Source organism: Rosa rugosa, chromosome 5 (genome assembly GCF_958449725.1).
Source record: "Rosa rugosa chromosome 5, drRosRugo1.1, whole genome shotgun sequence".
NCBI lineage: Eukaryota > Viridiplantae > Streptophyta > Magnoliopsida > Rosales > Rosaceae > Rosa > Rosa rugosa.
The window spans coordinates 3,571,959-3,596,694 of NC_084824.1; the positions used below are offsets into that span (position 1 = coordinate 3,571,959).

Genomic DNA, 24,736 nt, shown 5'->3' on the forward strand with positions numbered 1-24,736 from the left:
CTCGTCCCCGTAAGCTAATAGAAAAACCAGAAAAAGGCCTTATCTTGAAATTGCTGGGTTTTTGATGGCGGTAATAGCATCATTAGGCTTCAACCTCTTCTCCTCTCTTTCTCAACCTAACGACCCAAATCCCAACGCAACCTCCACCTCCGCCTCCGCCTCGCCGCCGATCCCAATTCCAAAATACCCGCCGCCGATCAAAAAGCCCCGAAATAATGCTGCTCCTCCTCCTCCTCCCAACCCGGCCCTCAAAAACTTCCACCGCCGCACCAAATACTACAAGCCCGTCCGCGACGGCGTCATCACCACCGACGGCGACCGCGCCGTCGTCATCGGCGAAAACGGCCTGTCGTACCAGCTCCCCGGCGCGCCGTTCGAGTTCCAGTACAGCTACTCGGAGACGCCAAAGGTCAAGCCTTTGGCGATTCGCGAGCCGGCGTTCCTGCCGTTCGCGCCGCCGACAATGCCGCGGCCGTGGACCGGAAAAGCTCCGTTGAAGAGCGCCAAGGAGAAGAAGATGAAGCGGAAAGTCCCGCTCTTTGACTCGTTTAACCCGCCGGCGCCGGGAACCAAAGGAGTGAAGCGGGTCGAAATGCCCGGCCCGTTTGATTTGGGGAAGCGCCCGAAACCCGGAAAAACGCGGGAGGAGATTCTCGGCGAGCCGTTGAAGCGGTGGGAGGTGAAAATGCTCGTAAAGGAGCAGTTGTCCGATAGCCGGCAAGTCAATCTCGGTGAGAGCTAGAGGAGGTTTTAGTGTCGTTTTATTTGTTTTAGTGTCGTTTGTTTTCGGTTGAGTGAGTTGGGTTTTGTGGGTTTAGGAAGAGATGGATTGACGCATAATATGTTGGATTTGATACATTCGCATTGGAAGAGACGCAGGGTGTGTAGAGTGAAATGTAAAGGTGTTCCAACTGTGGATATGGATAACATTTGCCGCCATATTGAGGTAATGGTTTTCGGCATGTATGATTGTGATTAGAATTCGATTGCATCAGTACATGTATGGATGAAATTTGAACAATGCAGTGTTTTTGATTTCAGGAAAGAACTGGGGGGAAGATCATTCATCGAGTTGGTGGTGTAGTATATCTTTTTCGGGGAAGAAACTATAACTATAACACCCGTCCGCAGTATCCACTGATGCTGTGGAAACCAGCTGCTCCGGTTTATCCCAAACTGATCCAAGAGGCTCCTGAAGGATTGACAAAAGATGAAGCTGAAGAGTTGAGAAAGAAAGGGAAAAGACTCTTGCCTATATGTACATTAGGTGAGTGTCTCTACTTAATGCAATGGTCATTCTCATATGCCAACTCCTTGACATAAAAACATTTTCGCTGGCTAGCAAAGGTTTTCTAATATCATGATATAGTCAATTTAAGTTTTGATTGGGGTTCAGAGTTCCTGATTTTGGGAGTTAATCCCACATGGATTGTGACTAAGATTTGTACACATCCGTTACTGATGCTGAAATGGTATACCTTGGAAAGATAATTGTTGAAACTATTTTATATTTCTTTCAAATTGCAGCCAAAAATGGAGTATACATCTCCTTGGTTAGAGATGTTAGGCATGCTTTTGAAGGAAGTTCTTTAGTAAAGGTTGACTGCAAAGGGATGCATGCAAGTGATTACAAAAAGTTGGGTGCTAAGCTTAAGGTTTGTACATCCTATGTTCTTATAACTCTTTATCCTGTATACACTTTTATTTTGACAGTCAATGGCAGTGCATCATACCAGTGGCGAATAGTATTTGAAAACTAGCTGGATGCCAGATTCTGATTACCGTACTCTTCGTTTCCTAATCCCTTTTCTCTATACTTGTTTACAGGAATTGGTTCCTTGTGTACTGCTTTCTTTTGATGATGAACAGATATTGATGTGGAGGGGACCAGATTGGGTTTCAATGTCCCAAGAGGTGCCTCCACATTCAGAGTATTCTGATGTTGATATTACAACATCAAAAGCGAGAGGTATGATCACAACTTACATTGCATATGCATGAATATATTTGAAGCCAACTTGAAATCACTGACGGAAAAAATTTAATATAGGAAGCTAATATCATTCATGTCTATATAAAGGTGGGATGATTGTAATGCACGAAAATGGGAGGGACTTGATTCTTATGCAGTTCATAGTCTTCCTTATTGATCATTTTGGTTGCAAAATGTAAAACTTTGAACACAATATATAAAGGGAGATGAATAGAGGTGTAAGACATTTTATTGGTGTTATGGATAGTGAGACCTCATACTAAAGAATAGACATGTTGCGATATTTTAGGAAGTCCATTTCAATCCAAGCTCAGGGAAGCTTCCTTAAGTTTCTGCTGGTTTTAGATTTTAGTAGGTGAAGCTAACCTTAGGATGTCAGAGTTCACTAGATGTCAGTACCTCCTTAAACTGTGGTTAGCTCTGATCTTGGAGGCAGGCATATGATTGCAACCTGCAGAGAAGTCCATAAGCTACTAACAAGAGAAGCAATCAGAAATTGCACTCTTGAGGACTAAGTTTTGTTGAAAGACAAAAATTAGAGGAGAATTAATTTTGTTGAAATTTAATTGTCAGCACATGATTTGTTTTGTTGTTAATCAGAAATAGTACTGTAGCAACTAGCAAGTACTTTCTGCGTCTTTTCCCATGAGTTTCTCAAGTTTAACACCGAGTAAAAGTAGATTGTTTCATTTACTGCAGAGTCATCTCATTTTATAAGGTTGTGCTCTGACTTCCATTGATGTTATGATTATGGTTTTTCAGTTAAGGATGACGATGATTCTAGTAAGCCAGACACGAAAACAGTGATATCAAGCCCTAAAATGATGTCGCTCTGGAAACACTCAATTGAAACAAACAAAGCATTGTTGCTAGATGAACTTGACCTTGATCCCGATGCTCTCTTGAAGAAGGTTGAGGAATTCGAAGGCATTTCACAGGCCACAGAGCACTCCTATCCAGCATTAATCCTCTCAAGCGAAGATGGCACCAGCAGCGCAATCCAAGTGTATGAAGATGTTCCTCAGAATGGCCCTTATAGCGAATACGAAGACTCGTACAGTGATAACAATGACGATTATGTATGCGATGATGATACCGATGACGATGCGTTATACGATAGTGATTCACCCCCCTTGGGGTCATTACCCGTTGATGTAATAGCAGAGAAACTCGATCATGATTGAGTTAAATAAAGTCTGCAAGACTGCAATGCAGGCTCTTGTTCATAACTTCTCATTGTTACTCGATACTGTTAATGAGGTTAGGGAATGGGTTTAAACTAATTTTTGACTATTCTCGGTTTAACTATAAACGATAAAACCAGAAAACTAACAGGTGTTTGTTTTTGTAATCAGGGAGGTTAATATTTAGATGTCCATGTGGAACGGTTTAACTGATTTTCAGTTATCTATAAAAGGGACGTAGCTTCGCTGACTTGTTCGGACTCGTACAGGAAAAGTTTGTCCTGTCTTGTTCTTTGACCAAACAAAAAAAAATGCCTTCGTTCTTTATTTTCCAGCTGCAAATTAAAACCTCAAGAATCTTATTATAAACCAAAATTGGGTATTGAACAACCCAAGAGGTTTGGTCTAGCGGAAACTTGGTTAGGCCTGCAAGTTGGGTGAATGGAACCTGGATACTTAAAGATATGCAGCGTTCGATCATCCGCTTGTGAAAAACATCTCCTGGGAAGAGGTTTATCCAAATCAGGTTCCGACTTGAAATTGTAGCACTTGCCATCATTTTATTCCAAAAAAAAAAAAAAAAAACCGGGTATTGGACACCATTCCCTTGAGACAGTAAGAATAAAGAATAAGCGAAGCATCCATATTTTACTATTCCAAATTCAACGTGATCGTGAGCCATGCTGGGTTAAAACCCAGTTTGAGGTATCTCTCTTCTTCTTCTTCATATGATTCCTTAGCTATGGTGGGTTTACTTGCATTTTTGTATTTAATAATTTAATGAAGATTACACTCCATTGGTTCTTAGTGGGTTTATAATAAAATGAAAAGGTTTTGGGTTCTTGATGCTCTTTACTTTGAACCACTTTGCTTGTTGGTTTTGTCTTAAAGATTACTGTGATGCTTCTTGATAATCCATTTGCAATTTGTACCTTGAAACCTTTTACAAATGAATGGTTTTGTTACGATAAATTATCTTTGAAGCTTTACATTAATACTGGGTTTAAGTTTGTGACCATTTGAACTTCTTGATAGATTGGTTTTTGTACAGTTATTTCATTTTTCATGCCTTCTGATTCTGGAAAATATATTCTACACTTCCTTCTTTGTATATACCGGCCTGTTCATGTTCGTCTGAACATAGAGCCTGGGACTCGACTACAATGTAATTATTAGAGAAATTTTAAGTGAGACATGAGTTTCTTAACAGGATCATCGAGCCATTCGTGGCATCCAATCATGGCTACGGCTACTACTGCTCCAAGGTATTGGTGGAACTGGAGGTTCTTGACCGGTGCAATATTTATATTGTCTAGTATAGTTATTGCTGCAGTTCTTATAAGGAAATATGAAGGCTGCAAAAAATCCAGGAGGGAAAGAAGAGAAAATCAGCGTGAAACAGTAGGATCTTTATATGAGGATGAAGCCTGGAGGACATCTTTCAAAGTAATTCATCCCGCTTGGCTTCTTGCGTACAGAATAGCTGCTTTCGTTGTGCTTCTGGCCTTGATAATTACCAATTTCATTCTTGATGGAGCTGTCATAGTTTTCTTCTATACTCAGTAAGCTATATATCTGTGTATCTTCAACTTTCATTGAACATGAAAACCTCTTTGTCGGGTGGAGGATTATCAGATATATGAAGCTCATTGCATTAATTGTGTTTTTATAAATCTTTATATGCTGATTGTAGTTTTATTTCTCTTTTGCGCTCAACAGGTGGACATTTTGTTTGGTCACAATCTATTTTGCGGTATGCTTTCCAACTCGAGGCTCTTGAACTGTGGACATTAGCCTAATTGTTACTGTATTAATGTGTGATAGAATGAAACTGGAATGATTTTTTCTGTTGTGCTCTCGTCTACTGAAGCAAATTAGCGTTAGAAGATGTTTAATAAGATTAGTTGGCAGCTAAACAGTATGACGGTCATCAATCATCAATCATCATCTTAATATGCCTATGTTCCGAACATCTTGCAGATTGGAATTTCACTCTCCATTTATGGATGCTACAAATACCGCAATAGAGTTGGCGAGGATGCAGCTGATTATGTGAGAGATGAAGAGGAAGGTACATATATTGCTCCAACACTCAGCGAAAATGAAGATACATTCAACACGTCTAAAAGTTTTACTGATGAAGAATGTCCCTCCCGCAAAGCCGCAGGAGTATATGTTTATATCTTTCAAGTCATTTATCAGGTAAGTTTCAGCTGCAGTTCTGGGCAATAAACCAGGACTTTGATTCTTTATAAGTTAGGTAGTTTCTGTAGAGATGTGCAGTTATCTGCAGTTCAGTTATCTTAATCTTCATTTTGTCCCCTTTGCTTTGGTGTATAGATGTGTGGGGGTGCAGTGGTGCTCACTGATGTTGTATTTTGGTCCCTTCTGTATCCAAATCTAGATAGCGAATATGACGAACTGGACTTTGTAAGTTTTACTGCCCTTTCAATGGACCTGAATATTCTACACCGTCAAATGTTATGTTCTTGTGCCTAGGGTGGAGTTGTTGTTTTGATTGCTAATAGTGTATTTGATGAGTCTGCTCAACTTTCAACTGCAGATTATGGCCAGTATGCACTCATTCAATCTTGGTCTCCTCCTTGGTGATACAATTTTGAATGGCATGGTAAGTCTGGTTGTTCTTCATTTTAATGACATTTCCCCTCCTAATGTCCTGATTATCGACTTACTTGAGTTTAATTTTTTCCTCCTTCCAGCGGTTTCCAATGTTTCGAATCTCATATTTTGTGCTATGGACGGGATTATTCGTGATTTTCCAGTGGATAATCCACGGTTGTATAGACATGTGGTAAGAATTCATTTGAATTTGTTACATTTCTTTTGGGGATTGTAAGTGCTCAGCTATTGCTCACAGCTATTATAACTTCATTTCAGGTGGCCTTATCCATTTCTCGACTTGTCATCCAATTATGCACCCTTATGGTATGTTGTTCACCTCAATCAGTCTGTAATTCTACAAATTGAACTAGGAACTTTGACAAACAGATAATTGAAAGAATGATTGCCTCAATATTAAGACTTGCAATGAAGTGCTAGGCTTGAACTAGCACTCTAATGTGTTCATGTTTTTCTGCTGCATTTTTTTCATAGCTGTTAGTTTTAGCAATTACAGATGACATAAAAGTAAACCCCAAGACAGGAACTACTTGTTAGGATCTTATTCAGCTCTGCCACCACTCACCATAACACATCATGAACTTTGCAGGTATCTTGGGGTCGGAGTGGCACATATCCCATGCTACGGCGCCTATGCTTTAATTATTAGGATGAAGCAGTTTTGGTTCTCAAGATCATTCCCCAAGTCTTTTCAGGGTGAGAGATGACACACTGCCTTCATCGAATCACAAGACTTCATACTGTGCCACCAACCCGACACAACCAGTAGATATTAAGGAACCATTAGGGATATCATTTTCGGGCCTAGGCATAGGAGAACGATGAACTGTACATGACCATTCTTTGGAGGAGGAGGCTATAGCATCCCCAGTTACAGATCAGTATTCTTCGAAACAGGGTCATCCATGTATTTTTTTGAAACAAACTTATAATGAAGCTAACTTCAGGCTCAATCTTAAAACAAGCCAAAAAAAAGAAGAAGCAATAAACATAGGACCAAACAAGGTTCCACAGTAGTAGACATTCACACAGCTCAAACCAACTCGATTAGTACTTTTGCTCCGAAACTGGCTTGTAAAATATGATCCTCCTGTAATTCATTGAAAGGAGTTTTACTTCCTAATCAATGAACCACTGTTTGGAACTTCGGATGCTGGAGGAAAAGCTCAATCGGCATCACCTCAACAGCATTTGTTGTTCTCTCTAGCACCTTTAGTTAAAACACATCAAGTTCCAACATACATGCTTTGCCAAATCAACCACACCTGCACAGCCAGCAACTTGCTGCCTAAGTGCCTAATTTAAGACCTCCACAGTTATGGTTAAGTTCCTCTAACCATCCGAAAAACCATGCCAAAATGTACACTCATGGCGTTATGCTCTAATCAAGAGTTTGGCCTCTACTACAACTACATCAAACAAAACCTACTATAAACACCAGCCTCTATTTCACTTCTGTTTCTCATTCGATAAGTAATCAAAACCAATCAAAACAATAATCAACAAGCACTGCAGTCTCTATTCATAGCACATGTAAACGCATATCAATGATAGCAGAAGCTGCAGTCTCAATTTATTTGCAATTCGAATCCGATGAACTACAATTTCGTTTTTCAAGAACAATAAAACTCATACACACTTCTGAAAATGTGACTCAGTAGCAAACAATCAAATTACAACAACGAAAACTTAGCGATCTTCTTTCAGTACCTGTGTTCCAGCTTCTCCTTCTCCTGGTAATTCTGCACATACCTGCATCACAATCGCATCCGATTACCGAAAAAATCAAAATCAAAATCAAAACACAGCATTGAAGCCACAAATTCCAAGTCAAAATCCAGTCCTGATACTTCCAATCTCAATCCTAAGCAATAATAGTACCGATTGGAACAAAACGGAAACCCTAGTTTCAGATCTGAAGAAGAGGAAATCGGAGACTTACGTGTGGACGGCGACGAGAGGAGCGAGGAGGAGAGTGGCGCTGAGCCAGTTCTCGGAGACCTTGTGGTGGAGCTTGGCCGGAAGGTCCTTCCAGAGGCCGGGCATCACCTTCTGCTGAAACGGCGACAGCGCGTACACCACCGCCCTCATCTTCACCGGTTGCTTCCCCATTTTCTCTCTCCTCTTCTTCTTCTTCTTCTCTCCCAAATTTCCAAGACCTAATTTTTTGATCTGCGTTGAAACAACGTCGTCTCGATTATCACCAATCCAGGACTGGAGATCGACGGTTCAGATTTGATTGGCTCCGTCCAGTAGTTGGACGCCACGTGGCCAAGTGCTCAGGCCAGCAGCGACTCTATTAATTGGTAAAAAAGGTAAAAAAAAAAAAGGGTTGGAGGTTACGAAGTAAAAGAATAGGGGGAGGTCCTGATTCCGGGACGAGCGGGTTGTGATACCACCACCTTTCAGGCCCGACCAGCCGTCCGCGGAGCTGCATCTCTCCTCACCTGGTCTATGCACATCGCTCTCCCGAGGAGATTGGCCGCCTATCCTAGATTTTCCTATTAAACTAACGTGGGGTTGATTCAATTGGTATGAGCGCGCTTGTGGTTAAGTCTCAATCTAAATTCGATTTCCGCTCAGCAGTCTTCGTGTTGGATCGCACAATCTGTAAATTTTCCCTCTGCGGAAATCCATACCCGAAGATTCTTGTGACAGGTACGTATCCCATGTCAGTCCCTTCATGTCAAACCATACTTGGAGGTGCAAGATAGCTTCCTAGTATTTGTGTAGGACGGCGTGAAGAATGGATTAAGTTTTGATATTGATTTGCTCTTTCTGAGTTCTACTAGTGTCAATGTGTCATGTTACTTTGTTGTTTACAATGTTTTATTTTTTAGACGGTAACTCAATTTTAACTAACTCATTATCATTGATTCATTGTGTATTTTTTTCATTTCAATGCTTATCCCTAAATTAATTATTTGATCATTTAGTTTATCAAAATAAATCAACAATTCCAAAAAAATTACTGTTCCTTTATCTCATATGTCGGTTGAAAAAGTCTCAAATCTGATTGATTTTCCCTAGAGATATCTCTTGCATTACAAATCATGAACAATGTGATGATTATAATTTTGATTAAAGACCCATGACGTAGTCCACCGCTGTATGAATGTCATTTTCGTAATTGATTACTACCCAAATGGGCTATTTAATTACTTTCCTTCCAGCAAAGTAGAGACCAAGCTCAGCTTTACTCTCTCTCGGTTTCTCCAACGTTTTCATTCTTCAAAGTCCACACCCAGTTGTGAGTTGTGACCTCCGTCCTCAGTTTCAAGGTCTGCTCCAATCCCACCTCTGCAAATCTTATAAATTTTGCTTCTTTTTTCCTGCTTCTTTGTTTATGTTAGGAAAAAATACTAATTGGTCAACTCACAATCCAAACCCAATTGTCAGCTCTCTCTATCCAAGCATAGTACTACTCATAATTGGATTAATCTAGCTGAAAGAACCTGATTCATGGGTTCTTTACTAAACCCAAAAAAGCTTTGATCTTTGTTTATAAAGTTTGAATCTTTTTTTTTTTGTTGATTGGTGTTGTTGCTAGATTGGGAACTGTATTCAAGTGGAGAATCAGAACGAGGAAATGGGATCAGAAGGGCCAAAGAGTGTGGTGATTAATGTGACTGGATTCAAGAAGTTTCAAGGGGTGGCTGAGAATCCAACAGAGATTATAGTGAACAATCTAAAGACCTATGTGGAGAAGAGAGGGTTGGCTTCTGGTCTGACACTTGGTAGCTGCACCATTCTTGAGACTGCTGGAAATGGTGCCAGTCCAGCTCTCTACAAGGCCATGGAGTCGGGGATTTCGAAAACGGACTCTAACACCAATGATCAAGTTGTCTGGGTCAGTATTGAATTTTTAACCAAAAATTGACTTTTTTTTTGGGAAATTTTGATGGCTGGATAATTGTACACATCGTTTTCAGAAGCCAAATGATAATCTCTGACTGTTTTTGATAAGGACTAGCTGACTAGGCATTGGACTTGCAGGGGATATTGGCTGCTCCATTAGACTAACCTTAATGTTTTGAATTTTGACCACTAAGGGCAGTTAGTATCTCTATCTCTATGGAATCATAGACCTACTTTTGTTAGTGACTCCAACCACTTTTTGAATCTTAGAATTAGCTTAAAGTCGTTGCTGGTTTGTCTTATCATTTTCATTCATATGTGTAGGATACTTGCTCTTGAAATTTCTTTCGGAAGACTACCACCGTAATTGGTTTCATTTTGGACTTATGAGAAACCAACTTAGCATGGATATTATGTATATCTTCGCTTAGCTGACCCTTTGTGTATGATTTGAGAAAACAGTTTTGATCTCTCCCCTGCCATAAATAAAAATAGCATGTGTTACTAACTGAAGGTTAGGACTAAAACATGGATATCTCACTTGCCACAAACCATTGCGAATATATATTATGAACTGTGATTATGAGGCTGCTACATTGAGATTGTGCGAATTGCTAGAGCCTTCAAAAGGGTTGGCGGGTGTGTAGTATCATATTGTACTGATAGTTACTTTCATTGCTTCTTCAGCTTCACTTGGGGGTGAATAGTGGGGCTATGAAATTTGCTATTGAGCGGCAAGCTGTAAATGAGGCCACCTTTCGGTGTCCGGATGAGTTTGGATGGCAACCTCAGGTGGGTGTGGCTCATCCTGTTGTGATGGTCTATTGTTTGTTTTATCTACCATTGGTATGCTATCTTTAATTTTTGTTGAACTAATATTGTTTATTCTCTTATTGACCAGCAATTCCCAATAATTGAAGCAGATGGGGAAATTTCTCGAGCAAGAGAGGTACTGCTACAATATGTTTGCAATATTATTCATTAAAAACATGAATTCATATAATTTTGTATCCTGTACTTCATTGATCATTGTAGTAGATGATTGTTCCCAATCAAAACTATGTATGTTGTCATCTTTCCGGGGTCAGTACTTTGGCTGGGAATTTAATATATAGCTTGACCGTGTGCAGATGGCTTTGCAGAATTGCCGCTTTTTCTGATATAAGCAACCAATGGAAAAGCTTCAATTCTGCAGGGTTTGACACTAGTTCATGTGACATGTAGTGAACAATAAGGGACATTTTTATTACTTTATCCAACCAATGAGGTGTTAGTTGAGTTTTGGCTGAAATACTCCTACTTAGTGGAACTGCTGCTTAGTCTTGGGAAATATTGTTAAACTTATAATTAGGACTCGGCATTCTGTCTTACCATCTGGAAAACCTACATATTATGCTCTTGCAATCCCTCCCCCCTATCTCTCTCAACATATTCCGGTGCTAACTTTTCCACCATTTGGTTCTTGAAGACTTCTTGCTCAATTGATGCAATCCTTAAGATCTTGAAGAAGAAGGGATTCGATGTGGCGGTATCAGATGATGCGGGACGCTTTGTGTGCAATTACGTCTACTATCATTCTCTCCGGTTTGCAGAAGAAAAGGGTCACAAGTCTCTATTTGTCCATGTTCCTCTCTTTTCAAGAATTGATGAAGAAACTCAGATGTGCTTTGTGGCCTCTCTTCTGGAGGCTCTTGCTGCAACATGCTAACGCCATTGTTGCAATGCTTCGTCTTTGTAACCTTATGTTTCATGCCATGCCATCTGCTGTTAAATGTAAATTGATGGTTTGATTATCATTTTGATTGTAAAAGCGTACTAATAACATGTATGAGCGTGTTGCTTTTCGGTGTGGCTTTCGTATTGTCCAGGTGATGTTTCGTTTCGATGTAAAAAATGGAAAATTTCAAATCAATCTTGTAATGGTGCAAAGATTTGCCCCTATTTCCTGTATTTTATTATCCATATGAGTCTTTCATTTTCATATTTCAAGCTCCAATCTTTAAACTTGGTGACCTGAGGCAAAGACCTTTCTTTATAGTCTTTTCAAGTCCACAAGGGTTTATATATATAGTCAAAATTTCAAACACCCACCACATCCGTTTAGATTTTCAAATGTTGATTTTACCGCGGAGAGCTCGATGGTCATTTCGAGTTCTTCGATCATTGTCTTCCTCTGTCAGCATACCCATTGTAGCTTCATCAACCTCATCTCTGGGTTTCGACTCGTATTTTGAACCCAATACCAGTGACCAAGTATACTCCAACAACCGGAGAATAGGCCACTTTATAAAATCTGGGGACTTGAACAATGCACTCAACGTGTTCGATGAAATGCCTCAGTATGATGTTGTGACATATAACTTGCTTATTTCAGGGCATGGCCGATTTGGGCATCGAGAACAGGCTTTTCGGCTCTATACTGATATGGTTTCACAAGGAATTAGAGAAAGTGCGTCGACGTTTTCTTCTGTGTTGGGGACTTGTACTGATGCAGGACTTTATAGAGAAGGGGTTCAAGTTCATTGCAGGGTGGTGTCTCTTGGGTTTAGCTTGAATATGTTTGTAGGGAGCTCGTTGGTGGACCTTTACTTGCATATGGGGCAAGACAATGTAGCTGTGAAGTTGTTTGATGAGTTGCAGGAGAGAAACTTGGCTGTATGGAATTTGTTGTTACGTGGGTTTTGTGAACTGGGTCGAGTGGATGAGCTGTTTGGGATGTATTATAGGATGAAGTTGGATGGTGTGGATCCAAATGGGCTTAGTTATTGTTATTGGATACGTGCATGTAGTAATGGGAAGCTTTTGGATGAAGGAAAGCAGCTGCATTGTGGTGTTGTGAAGGAGGGATGGTTGGAATCGAATGTGTTTGTTGCCAATGCTCTGGTGGATTTGTACTCTGCTTGTGGGAGTTTGATTGATGCAAGAGAAGCATTTGAAGCTATTCCAGTGGAGGATGTGATTTCGTGGAATTCGATTATTTGGGTCTATACCGAAAATGGTTTGCTGCTTGATGCTCTTGAGTTATTTGCTAGGATGCAGTTTTGGGGGAAGAGGCCATCCATCCGTTCATTTGTTGGGTTTTTGAATTTGGCTAGTAGGATTCGGAATATTCAACTTGGGAAGCAGATACACTCTTATGTTGTGAAATCGGGTTTTGATCATGATGCGAGTTTTCATATTCAATCTGCTCTGATAGATATGTATGGGAAATGCAGTGACATTGAGAGTTCAGTGTGCATATATGAAAATGGTCGTGATAGAAATTTGGAGTGTTGCAACTCATTAATGACATCTTTGCTGCACTGTGGCGTTATTGAGGATGTGGTGGAGATGTTTGGTTTGATGGTTGATGAGGGAATTGGTCTTGATGAAGTTACTCTTTCTACGACACTAAAAGCTTTATCAGTATCTGCTTTTGCAAGTTTAGGCAGCTGCAAATTGCTGCACTGTTGTGCAGTAAAGTCAGGTTTTGAATCTGATATTGCTGTTTCGTGTTCACTAATCGAAGCATATGCAAGATGTGGTCATGTCAAGCTTTCCTGCCAGGTTTTTGATGAATTCCCTTCACCAAATGTCATCTGTTTTACATCGATTATCCATGGATATGCCCGAAATGGAATGGGAGGTGAATGTCTTCATTTGCTACAGGAAATGGTGGCAAAGGGTTTGAAACCTGATAAAGTGACAGTGTTGTGCGTGTTAAGTGGTTGCAACCATTCAGGTCTGGTTGAAGAAGCAAAATTGTTGTTTGATTCAATGGAAATGCTATATGGGGTCTCCCCAGACCGAAAGCATTATTCATGCATGGTTGATCTTTTAGGCCGGGCAGGTTTGCTACATGAAGCTGAAGAGTTGCTGCAACACGGACCCGGAAAAGGTGACTATGTAATGTGGAGCTCATTGTTGCGAAGTTGTAGGGTGCACAAGAATGAAATAGTGGGAAGGCGAACAGTAAAAAGTTTATTGGAGCTTGAGGGAAAGGACCCTGCAATTTTGTTGCAAGCTTCAAACTTCTATTCTGAAATCGGCGAGTTTGACACTGCAATGCAAATCCGAGAATTTGCAATAGCACAGCAAGTAACAAGGGACATAGGTCATAGCCTGGTTGAGGTAAACAGCCGCAGTCACCGTTAGCATCTTGAACTGATGGAACCAGCTCACACATTGTTCATTGGCCCCAGTGCCTCAGGTCTAACATCTTCTGAATATAATTAACGACATTGTTATTATTATTATTGCTGTTGTTGTTTTGCTTCTTTTATGGGTAAAGCGTTAGGTGTGCATGTAGTGAATCAAAGATCTGTACCTTTGTTGTCCTGCTGATCTAACTAATCCGTTGACCTTTTTTTTTCCTTGAAAGAAACTGTTCTGGATTTTGTTATTATTTCCAATTTACTATTTTCACGAAGGACTATTATTTTGTAGATGTATTTTTCCCTTTCCTTTTCTTAAAATAGATGCCAGGACTAGATACGGATTGCAGAACACTGGGTGGTGGATCTTGTGTGCTGATTTAAGAGTAAAGCAAAGAACAAATATTTTCCCTTGCTTAAAGTGTGGGATTGTAGAAAATGTAACATCTTCATGTACTTTCAAGTCAAGCCATATATTCCACAAAGCCCTTCATTTCTTGTACTAATCTACAGATATAAATTATAACCCATTGTTCATTATACAAATCAATCGATCTTGTAATACAGCAAAGATACAACAAACATGGATAAATTCTTCGTGATTTCTTTTCTTGGTATGCTGATAGCAGTTTATGGAGTTGCAGGAAACATTGTCTATGATGACATTGGCATTCTTGATGAGCTTGAAAGCTTTGACATAGAAGAAGACAATGAGGTGGACGTCTTTGAGATTCCGTCATGGACAAGTGAACGTGGTAGCAAGGTTCTTGTTAATGTGGATAGCTTTGGTGCTACTGGAGATGGAGTTTCTGATGATACTCAGGTGAGCATATTATATAAACCGTTAGTTTTTACATTTCATGTCATTTGCAAGCACTTCATTCAGTTGAGGTATATTGTATTACTAAATTCTTGCTAGTATTCAGAGGCTCCACATGGCAAAGTGGTTTTTGATTCCATTAAACTGATAGAATCTTATCCAATATGTTGTGATCAGCATTCAGCAGTAGTTTGATGTAAAAAGAACATGAACCATAAGAGCTTCACACATGTTTTGACTTGCCAATTTTAGACTGCAAAATAAATCCTTTACTTGAACTAGTTTCCGTCACAGTGATTTTTGACAAATATTCTTCTGAAATGCCCTTGATATTAGGCTTTTGTAAAAGCTTGGGATATTGCATGCAATACAACAAAAGCTGTTTTCCTGGTACCCCAAGGACGCCGCTATCTAGTAAATGCAACAAGATTTGAAGGGCCATGTGCAGATAGCTTAGTCATCCAGGTAATTTGTAATACAATTTCCATGTCTCAATTAACATTCACCTTCTGTGGATCTGTTTTGAACAATTCATAGCAGTTATGATGCATATTACCATCGATGATAATATCATACTGTCTTACTGTGGTACAACAGATTGAGGGAACAATCGTAGCACCAGATGATCCTAACAACTGGGATCCAAAATTTCCACGAACATGGCTTGACTTCTATAAATTGAATGGAGTACTTTTCCAAGGGCATGGAGTTATTGATGGATCAGGCAGTAAATGGTGGGCTTCATCCTGCAAAAAGAATAAGACAAATGTAAATTTTGAAAATTCATTGTTTCTGTTCTGTTCCAAGCACTTCAAATTTCAAAAGACGGTGATGGGTACTAATTTTATTTCTGTCTCTTCCCAATTTCTACAGCCTTGCAGGAGTGCTCCTACAGTAAGTACCTTGCACTTGGTCATAAACTTATAACCATACTTTCAGAAAAGAATTCATTCAAATGACATGGGATCAGGAATTCAGGATCACAATTTATAATTTAAGTTGATGTGTTTATTGCAGGCATTTACTATTGATAGGAGCTCAGCTATAAAGATAAAAGGGCTCACCATCCAGAACAGCCAACAAATGCATTTTACTATCTCTCAGAGCGACTCCGTACGAGTTTATGCAGTCCAAGTCTCGGCTCCAGGAGACAGTCCTAACACTGATGGAATCCATATCACTGCATCTACTAATGTGATTCTCCAAGACTGCAAAATTGGAACAGGTGAATCATTATTTCTTATCTCTTTTCATAGCTTAAAAGGAGGAGACTGGAATGAAAATAAATGGCTCTTCAGAATATAAAAAGCATCTTGCAAGATCTGCTAACATGCAAAGAACCGAAATAAAACGTTTGAACATTAAGCTATTAACTTTGAATAAAGCCCACATATGCTGCAATTGAAAGGTACACAACCACATGGCATCCATAACAAAATTGAAAGCACTGATCCATTTTGTTTCATGTTGATTCTGAATATGATATGCAGGAGATGACTGCATCTCAATTGTCAATGCTACATCAAATATTAAGATGAAGAGAATCTTTTGCGGACCAGGACATGGAGTCAGGTACTCTCTACCTTGATTGTACATTAACTCTATAAAAGGGTCCTATGACAACCCAGAAGTGATGATAATTGGAACTCTAATTTTGTTTTCATTGTATTTGTTGGTATAAATTTGGGTTACCAGCATCGGAAGTCTAGGGAAGGACAACTCCAGCGGCATAGTGACAAAAATTGTCTTGGATACAGCATACCTCAAGGAGACTACCAATGGCCTCCGCATTAAGACTTGGCAGGTTTTGAATCTACTATTAATATGATCTTTTTTCTTATGATAACATAGACAGTGCTGTTATAATGAACAGTTTTCCTTCTTTTCCTTTTTTTTTTTTCACTTGGGGGTGTTTTTGTATAGGGAGGTTCTGGTTATGTTCGTGGGGTCCGTTTCCAAAACGTAAGGATGGAAGATGTAGCAAATCCCATAATCATAGATCAGTTTTACTGTGACTCCCCCAAAGCTTGTCAAAATCAGGTAATGCTCTAAGACTTTCATCATTTTTATCTCAGCAGTTTTGATTTATGGAAGTGTTTCAGAAAATGGGTAATCAAAGTTATCAATCACAATACATGTTAACTTGCAAGTTGTGTTTCTTTTTCTTGACATTGTAGACATCAGCTGTGCAAATAAGCCAAATCATGTATCGGAACATCTCGGGAATCACAACGAGTAAGAATGCCATGAAGTTTGCCTGCAGTGACACAGTTCCATGCAGCAACCTAGTCCTCAGTAATGTCAACCTGGAGAAGAAGGACGGCACTGTGGAGACATATTGCAACTCTGCCGAAGGCTTCGGGACTGGAGTTGTGCATCCATCAGCAGATTGTCTGAATTCTCATGACAAAGACTTGACAATCATCAATCAGCCTACAGAAGTTAAAGATGCAGATCTCAGCATAGAAGATATTGTGCATACTGAACTCTGACTTATATACGTCATATGCACATCACTAAATAACTGTTTTAATAGTATAGTAAACAGGGTTAATGAGCTTGTAGAGTGCTCTATAGTAATTGATGTTTAAGGATTCTCGGAGGGAGGTTTGAGGTTCCCATGTCAAATTTTAAGGGAAGTTGCGAACAATGAAATCCTTTATAGCTATATAGTATATAATGAAATAGAAGTTGAAAGACAAATAATTCATAGAACTAGTTTTGTTCACCTACTCAACAAGTTATTGCAGTCAATTTTCATTGGATTTAAATCCGACGGTAAAAAATAATTTGAATGATATTATTTTCCTTATTATTCTTCATTATTTTGATATAAATTCAACGAAAGTTGAGCATAATTAAATAAAAGATCCGGTGAACGTGTTCGAACAAGAACAAATTCCCTCTATCCAAAAAGAAGAGAAAATGCCCAAAAACATTCAAACTGATATGATGAGCAAAATATGGGCTCAAAACGGGAATCTTCTGCAAAAGTCATCGACGGGCGAAACGTGCTTCACATGGTGATGTACTGATGTACATATGCAACTATTCTCACATGCGCCAATAATTTAACCTCATCATGGTAATGAGTGACTGAACAAAGTGCTTCTCCAGACCACCTTAATTTCCTGCATGCAATTCTTGGGGCTAGGTGGCTTATTCTCTCGATCAGCATGATCCAGCTTCTTAAAAACAGTTTTTGAAGGATTATGAAGAACAAGAGAATTATTTTTATCAAATAAACAACTTTATAACAACTAATCTATTGCGAGTTTAGGGTTCATCTCATTTATGAAATGAAACTATTGACATATAATATCGGACAGAATAAGAGAGTTTTACGGTGGAGAATAAATGCGTGGCGAGCATTATTAGTAAACAATAAATTTGAAAAAAGTTCAGTACAAAATTGCAGAGCAGTGAAGGCGGAGAAAGAGCTGATGGACCCAGATGGGCCTAAAAGGGAAGAGATTCATGGCTTTCAGACATAAAAAGGGGAAAGCAACTTGTACGGCGGCCATGTTTGTCGTCGTTGTATATATGCTCCTGCTCTCAGAAATAGTATTATGTTGCCTCTTCGTGAGGAATACAGATATATGTTGGCACATCATGTCCCTGAAATTAAGTATTAGACTGGATCCAGTTGATTGGGATATGAATTGTTTCGGCAAAGCACTAATGTGTGCCAGGCTGCCAAAATGCCAAGTGCCAGCCAGAAAGGTTGACCAGACGAGCCCATCTCTAATAAACATAAACATGGGAATGGCACGGTTCTCCTACCGGAGATAACCTAATGGTTCAACGTGAGACACGCCCCATGTGGAGTAATATAAAAGCTCATAGCTATCGAATTCGTGAGCCGTTAGATTAGTGTAGGGCATATTGCAAACAGTGATTAATGTAAGATTAGTGTAGGGCATATTGCAAACAGTGACTACTGTAAAAGGCCGCATCATCAGATTAGTACCCTAGAACAGGTTGCGGAACTTGCCAAACTCTGCAAACTGTTTCAGTTTTGGATTCTGTAGGGAACAAACCAAATACATTTCAAATTTTCAAGTTGGAGAGTAAACAAATCAACACTGCCAAGTGCTAATTAAGAATTGTCACACGCTTTGGTTTAATCCTTGAATAAACAAAAGGGAATAGTTTAGGGTATGAATTCAAGTTCCAATCATCACTCGAAACATGCCATTTCAGGCAAAGAAATTGAAAGATATTATTTCATAGAGAAAGAGAACAAACACACCAATGGCAAATTTATTCGAAAACAAAACTTCAAAATAGAGCACAGTCGAAAGCACATGTGACTGACTGACTCTATTACTATTGAAGGGACACAAATTGCTGGAAACAAAAACAATAGAAATTGCCTAACCCATTAAACTCAATGGGAAGAGATTTTGAGGTTGAGGGACTTGTTGATCCATGCCTTCCAGCTCCCACTCCCCTTGCGAGAAATTGCAGCTGCCGGTATTTCACTGTCGGCCATTTTCACCGGCTGAGGCTTCTTGCATAGCATAAAGTTCCGAGCTCCTTGCGATCCAATTGTGTCCCATGGACTCAGAGCTGCAACCATTCAAAATTCACAACCACAAATCAGAACCTAATAACACCATATGACATTTACGGACTCAGAGCTGCAACCATTCAAAATTCACAACCACAAATCAGAACCTAATAACACCATATGACATTTACATTCAAGTTTCACAAAATTTATGTCAAAACTCTCGGATGACATTCTTCAATTTCAGATTCGAACAAAAATGAGAAAAGAGTTTTTGGAGACGTTACCATCAGGTCCAGCAGTGGGGCAGTAGAGCATGAACTCATTGAGATCGGAGCCGAGAATGGGAAGGCGACCTTCACGAGCATAGGATTTCAAGGCGGTGTCGATGACCGCAGCAACAAGCGCCTCCTCGTTGACAACGAATCGGATCGGGCCGGCACTGCCCAGCACAGTGATGCTGATCAGGAACCTGTTGCCCTTGGGACTCTTCTTCTGCTTGTACAGCAACATCTTCGTCCGAATCAAATCAATACCAACCAAAAATTCCAATCCGAATTTACAAAAATCGCAATTCCCTCGTTATTTTGATCAAACAAAAAAAAATACTCGAAAATGAATCGAAATCGAAATATGGAGGAAAAAGATGAAGGAATTGGAGGAGGTGAATGAATGATTCAGGGGTCGACGCCGAGGCAGCGGTAGTACCAGCCTTCCTTGCAGGAGCCGAAGGAGAAAGCAGAGGCGGCAGAAACAGGGAGAATAGCAGCGCTCGCCCTCGATTGTGCAATCGAGCGCATGAAATTACTGACGCTTAAGATTTCCACCATTCACAAACTTGTTCGATCTCGAAATTTCGAAAATATTAGGGGATCTCTAAAAGGAGCTATTGTAACGTGATCGGAAAACCAACAAACAAACAGATTCTTGAAACAGAGTTTCGGATTGTGACTCAAAATTAGGGTTAGGGTTTCTGGGGGCGGCTAGGGCTCTCTCTCTCTCTCTCTCTCTTCTGGAGTTGTTGGGGTTTGATTTCTTCTGGGGAAGGAGAGGAGCCTATTTTATACGGTTTGGGGGGGTTTTTTTTTTTAATCCCAGTTTTTGTTTCCTTCCGGTCGCTTGGAGTTAAAGAGTTGGGTCGGTAGGGGTAAATTTTTTGCTGCCACCGACTCCTCCCAAATTTACCGGATCTTTCTTTAAGCAGTCTAATCTTACTGGTCCGTGTTTTTACCGTGTCTGAGAATTGTTTCCCCAGTCAAATGTTTTTACTCTCTCATTTTTTAACCAATTTGAGCTGGGTCAACGTGTTCTTTTACTCCCCTAAATAATATTACAGCAGTAGACAGTTACTTCAATTGAATATTTACTTTTTTTTTTCTTTTCTTTTTAAAAGGAAAATACGTAGCGAACCCGTATAATAGGTCACTGATAATCTCTTTAAGGAACATATGTAACCGATGTGGAAACAAATACTAAATATATTCTTTTCAAATTGAAAGCATGCAGGAATTAAGTACGTGTCAAGGACTGGGATTAATTTATTAAAGAATTGTATTCACTCAGTTGAAAATATTATATATAGAAAATATAAAATAATAATAATGCATGACGATGGTATCGTCTAGAAAGTATATATTAGTGAAAATCCATTGCTTTGCTAATTAAAGTTTCTTTTGGGATTTATGAAATCCTAATGAATTGAAATACAAGAATCTTGTGTTGTTTTATTTTTTTATTCTGAAGGATCTAATTTCATGGTAATACCATCTACAAATTTACAGTAAAAAACAGTAAACTTAATTTCTTATATATATTATCATACGCTGCATCATCTACGAACCTAATAAAGTGATTCAGATTAGCGTAGAAAGAAAAAGATGTTGTAGATCATTTCATTTTCCTCTAACACTCAGATAACATGCAAGTACTCAATTAAGAAGGCGTTGGTGTGCACTTACAATTGATTAGCAGATAATTAAAGTAATTAGTTGTATAAAAGAGTCTACGTACATGAATTGGACATAGATTTCGCTCATTATTATTTTATAAAAATTGAGTGACAAAATAAATTGCTCCTAAATTTTGTATTGACATTTTATTTTTGTCATCTAGCCTTCTAAACTTAAGATGCCCTTTGAAAATGACAATGCCCACATCGGAAATCTCTAAGTTTCTTCCTAAATCCTAATATGAACATAAGACACGATATATATGGGATAATTCTAATTCAATGTACGGATGCGATTCCACTTAACCTGCCCCGCCTACCCGTGCCTTGGTTGGCAAGACAGACAAGTTGATGGACTTATTATTCAGGTTTAAAATGTTTAATACTAATTTGTTTTGTTTAAGCTTCCATGTGCATGTCCCATTTAATTAGCTTGAAAACTTTGACATAACAGCTACATACATATTTTCTATTAATTAAAGGCTGCCTAACGAATAAGTCATCCACCAAAACAAAAAAGGGGTCCGGTCTTGCCGGAACCGTACCCTAATCTAGTCGTATCAGCCAAAAGCAGATGCTCAAGCTTTTCCATATGATAAGGGATATTTAGATGACTCATTACTATGTTACTTGTCACAAAGCACCAACCGATCGAAAAAGACGAACTTAAATCATTGCTACAATGAATTTAATTCACCAGGGATGCGTGAAAATGGCATCCAGCTTTCTATAATTTGTTATGATGCATGAAAATGGCAAGTATAATCTCTATTATAAATTAATACCACTTTAATATGTTTAATACGCATTTTATTTCATTTAATTTACAATATCACTTCGAGAAAACTTGTTATAATTTTAAAAACTCATATGGTAATTAAATTTTATTAGTGATAATCCCATGTATGAATAGGTTAAAAAAGTAATTTTTTTTTACAATTAATCAACACCACAAACTAATGTTTATATATATATATATATATGTATGTATGTAATGTCTTTCACATGTACTAACATGATCTTATTAACCATGTGGTGTGGTGTGTTGGTCGAGCTGCCTAGTCTGGAACCCCCAGGTCTAGAGTTCGAATCCCAGCTCTAGGTTCGTGCGTCTGCGGTGCAGTGATTAGTCTGGCTATACTGGGATACACTGCATGGGTGTGTGTGTTGGTTCTATTGACGTCTTCCACTCAAAAAAAAAAAAAACATGATCTTATTCCCAGAGAATATATGTAACCAGATCAGGTGCGTAGGTAACATGCATGATTTATACACCGCACAAATAAACTAGGGCTTGAAATTAACTGAAGTTTATGCGTTTTAGGTCAACAACCGAATAATATCGGTTGCAAAATGAGAATCTTGACAATACGACGATGGCTTACAAAGTCCTCGAGCAAAAGCAAGCGGATGAAAACCCTACCATTCTTTGGTTTATCTTTATCCTCATTCCCATTTTGGAATGGTGGTCCAGATGAATACGTGGCCGGCCTGCATATACGGTTGGAGGAGATGAAGTATATATGATTTGAAATGAGATATAGACAAGAGCACTTTCATATTGGACCAGTACTGATCAGCTGTACGAACTACAACTCGAGGCTGAGAGTGAGAGTTGAGATGATTCGCAGATCCCAGCGGCTCCCTAGCTGCTCCTACATTTGCATCATGCGCATGCATGAGCTCAATATGGTCCAGATAAGTGAGTGGATGATCGAGAGGACGGTTAAAGCTGATGATCGATCGATCGAAAAGGATTGACGATCAATACGAAAGCATATAATGCAGTTAAATAAGCGCATTTTGGATGAATTCAAAAAAGCAATGAATCATCCACCCACATCTTGTAGCGTCGATTTAATTTCGATTTCAACTAATATCTTATAGTGATTTTAGTATTTTACGTAAATGGAGAGTATGCATGTTATACTATCAAGTAAATCGATCACATCTCTTCCATGGTCCCCTTAACTATAGATGTGATTTTTTTTTTTAATTCTATATTTAACTATCCAAACGATACAATATTGAAACCGTAACATCTATGTTATGCTGATAGGTTAGCCCCTCCGACTATTTTTTTTTCCTTTTGTGTACGATTCACACTAATGAAATTACCTCTCTTTTTTTTTGAAAGGATGAAATAACCTCTTTTGTTGAGGGACGTTTACTCCAAGAAGATATATGGTTCGAATGCCAAAATGAAGATCTGCAAATAATTTGTTGCCTACCTCGTGCTAGTTCATGTTTCATGCAAATGGGGATAGATTGCTGGACAAAGGTTAAGGTAGCGACATTTCAACATAGGATATGGTTAAAGGCACTGTGGATATATTACAAGATGGTGCATGGTCCTAGCTTGTGAAAATGATTTTTCATCCCTCATTTTAATTCTCCTTACGTTCGAAACAATATCCATGTGATTGGCTGACAAGAACATCAGCTTTAAAGCTACCCACAATATCTCAATAAAATCCTTAGTAGTTGCTAGGGGAAATTCACCGCGATCAAACAATGAGGTTGTGACACACCTTTGATTAACATTTGGTGCCAATTGAGTTGGTTAACTTTTATAATCGGGATGTAGGATATTTTGTTTTTCTAATAATTTAGATGTAGGATATTATTTTTCTATATAATTGTTAAACTATGGAGTTGTTTAAACGTTAATGTCGAAGTTAACATTTGAATTTTATATAGGATTGGGGATTTAAGGGATCTTGCTCAAGAGATTGAGTTTCATAGAACCGGATCACCCGAAAATCTATAGATGGTTTGCGCATGTCTTTACAGATACTAATTCATTGAGCGTTGCTTTAGTTCATATTAAAATATCTTGAATGAAATCGACACGAATTACTGAAAATGACTGTTTGTAGCATGTGTACTTTATTCAACAAATGAAAATGTTTTAAAATCTCTTGAAAGTCTTGTTGCATGATCACGGTTTTTTTATTTTTTATTTTATTGTTACAGACTTAACATGTATATCAAGTCAGCTTGAACAAAGGAACAAAGGGATATATTCAACTTCTCCAAAAACGGAGTATATATACAAGATACATCAAGACCTATTAGGAAACTAATTACAACAGAATATTCCTGATAATACACAATATTCACAATTTTAATTACACAGCACGACTCACGCCAATACTCCCCCTCAAATTGGCCCCTACAGATCACGGATGCCTAACTTGTCAAGTGAGTCACAGAAGACTTTACTGGAGAGAGTCTTCGTAAGAATATCTGTCAACTGTTCTTTAGTAGGAACGAAGGGAAACATAATGATCTGTCCATCCAGCTTCTCTTTAATGAAGTGTTGATCTACCTCCACATGCTTCGTGCGATCATGCTGAACAGGATTGTGAGCAATTTCAATTGCAACCTTATTATCACAATAAAGCGGCATAACCTTTTTCTGCCTGAACCCCAAATCCCTCAACAAATTTCTCAACCACAACATCTCACAAAGTCCTCGGGCCATTCCTCTATACTCTGCTTCTGCACTAGAACGAGCCACCACCTTTCTGTTTCTTGCTCTTCCAAGTAACCAAGTTACCACCCACAAATGTGAAACAGCCTGAAGTAGACCTACGATCTGTAATATTGATAGGAGCATAATTATGCGATAATAATGTTGTTAA

At 38.9% G+C, this 24,736-nt stretch overlaps 7 protein-coding genes across 10 annotated transcripts; 5 read left to right on the forward strand and 2 right to left on the reverse strand.

Moving 5' to 3' along the window:
* Nucleotides 1–37: 37 nt before the first annotated feature.
* On the forward strand, nt 38–3,286 carry LOC133708921 (CRS2-associated factor 2, chloroplastic). The gene is made up of 6 exons (XM_062134500.1): nt 38–731; nt 819–946; nt 1,042–1,267; nt 1,528–1,655; nt 1,828–1,969; nt 2,756–3,286. The coding sequence occupies exons 1-6, from the start codon at nt 65–67 to the stop codon at nt 3,175–3,177; spliced, it is 1,713 nt and encodes a 570-aa protein (XP_061990484.1). The 5' UTR covers nt 38–64; the 3' UTR covers nt 3,178–3,286.
* Nucleotides 3,287–3,429: 143 nt separating this feature from the next.
* Nucleotides 3,430–6,770, forward strand: LOC133708923 (uncharacterized). The gene is made up of 9 exons (XM_062134504.1): nt 3,430–3,882; nt 4,388–4,739; nt 4,897–4,930; nt 5,158–5,379; nt 5,518–5,607; nt 5,741–5,806; nt 5,898–5,989; nt 6,076–6,123; nt 6,407–6,770. The coding sequence occupies exons 2-9, from the start codon at nt 4,417–4,419 to the stop codon at nt 6,522–6,524; spliced, it is 993 nt and encodes a 330-aa protein (XP_061990488.1). The 5' UTR covers nt 3,430–3,882; nt 4,388–4,416; the 3' UTR covers nt 6,525–6,770.
* Nucleotides 6,771–7,365: 595 nt separating this feature from the next.
* On the reverse strand, nt 7,366–7,992 carry LOC133708926 (cytochrome b-c1 complex subunit 8-like). The gene is made up of 2 exons (XM_062134509.1): nt 7,760–7,992; nt 7,366–7,569 (listed from the first exon to the last, which is right to left on the reverse strand). Exons 1-2 carry the CDS (start codon nt 7,927–7,929, stop codon nt 7,521–7,523), a joined length of 219 nt encoding a protein of 72 aa, XP_061990493.1. The 5' UTR covers nt 7,930–7,992; the 3' UTR covers nt 7,366–7,520.
* Nucleotides 7,993–8,146: 154 nt separating this feature from the next.
* On the forward strand, nt 8,147–11,658 carry LOC133708924 (uncharacterized). 3 transcript variants are annotated; one of them, XM_062134505.1, is made up of 6 exons: nt 8,148–8,475; nt 8,991–9,098; nt 9,368–9,667; nt 10,363–10,467; nt 10,577–10,624; nt 11,144–11,658. In XM_062134505.1, the coding sequence occupies exons 3-6, from the start codon at nt 9,407–9,409 to the stop codon at nt 11,381–11,383; spliced, it is 654 nt and encodes a 217-aa protein (XP_061990489.1). In that variant the 5' UTR covers nt 8,148–8,475; nt 8,991–9,098; nt 9,368–9,406; the 3' UTR covers nt 11,384–11,658. The 3 variants fall into 3 exon arrangements, with proteins under 3 accessions (XP_061990491.1, XP_061990489.1, XP_061990490.1); XM_062134506.1 differs by having other exon boundaries at nt 8,999–9,098; XM_062134507.1 differs by lacking the exon at nt 8,991–9,098 and having other exon boundaries at nt 8,147–8,475.
* A 100-nt stretch (nt 11,659–11,758) lies between these two features.
* On the forward strand, nt 11,759–13,809 carry LOC133708920 (pentatricopeptide repeat-containing protein At2g33680). Its single transcript, XM_062134499.1, has one exon. It carries the CDS (start codon nt 11,788–11,790, stop codon nt 13,807–13,809), a length of 2,022 nt encoding a protein of 673 aa, XP_061990483.1. The 5' UTR covers nt 11,759–11,787.
* Nucleotides 13,729–17,343, forward strand: LOC133708922 (probable polygalacturonase At1g80170). Of its 2 annotated transcripts, XM_062134503.1 has the most exons (10): nt 13,729–13,864; nt 14,453–14,631; nt 14,965–15,093; nt 15,226–15,396; nt 15,502–15,522; nt 15,646–15,853; nt 16,119–16,200; nt 16,324–16,432; nt 16,552–16,668; nt 16,806–17,343. In XM_062134503.1, exons 1-10 carry the CDS (start codon nt 13,822–13,824, stop codon nt 17,118–17,120), a joined length of 1,374 nt encoding a protein of 457 aa, XP_061990487.1. In that variant the 5' UTR covers nt 13,729–13,821; the 3' UTR covers nt 17,121–17,343. The 2 variants fall into 2 exon arrangements, with proteins under 2 accessions (XP_061990487.1, XP_061990485.1); XM_062134501.1 differs by lacking the exon at nt 13,729–13,864 and having other exon boundaries at nt 14,292–14,631.
* Nucleotides 17,344–18,825: 1,482 nt separating this feature from the next.
* Nucleotides 18,826–20,193, reverse strand: LOC133708925 (uncharacterized protein At4g22758). Its single transcript, XM_062134508.1, has 2 exons — nt 19,429–20,193; nt 18,826–19,200 (listed from the first exon to the last, which is right to left on the reverse strand). Exons 1-2 carry the CDS (start codon nt 19,652–19,654, stop codon nt 19,019–19,021), a joined length of 408 nt encoding a protein of 135 aa, XP_061990492.1. The 5' UTR covers nt 19,655–20,193; the 3' UTR covers nt 18,826–19,018.
* Nucleotides 20,194–24,736: the final 4,543 nt, after the last annotated feature.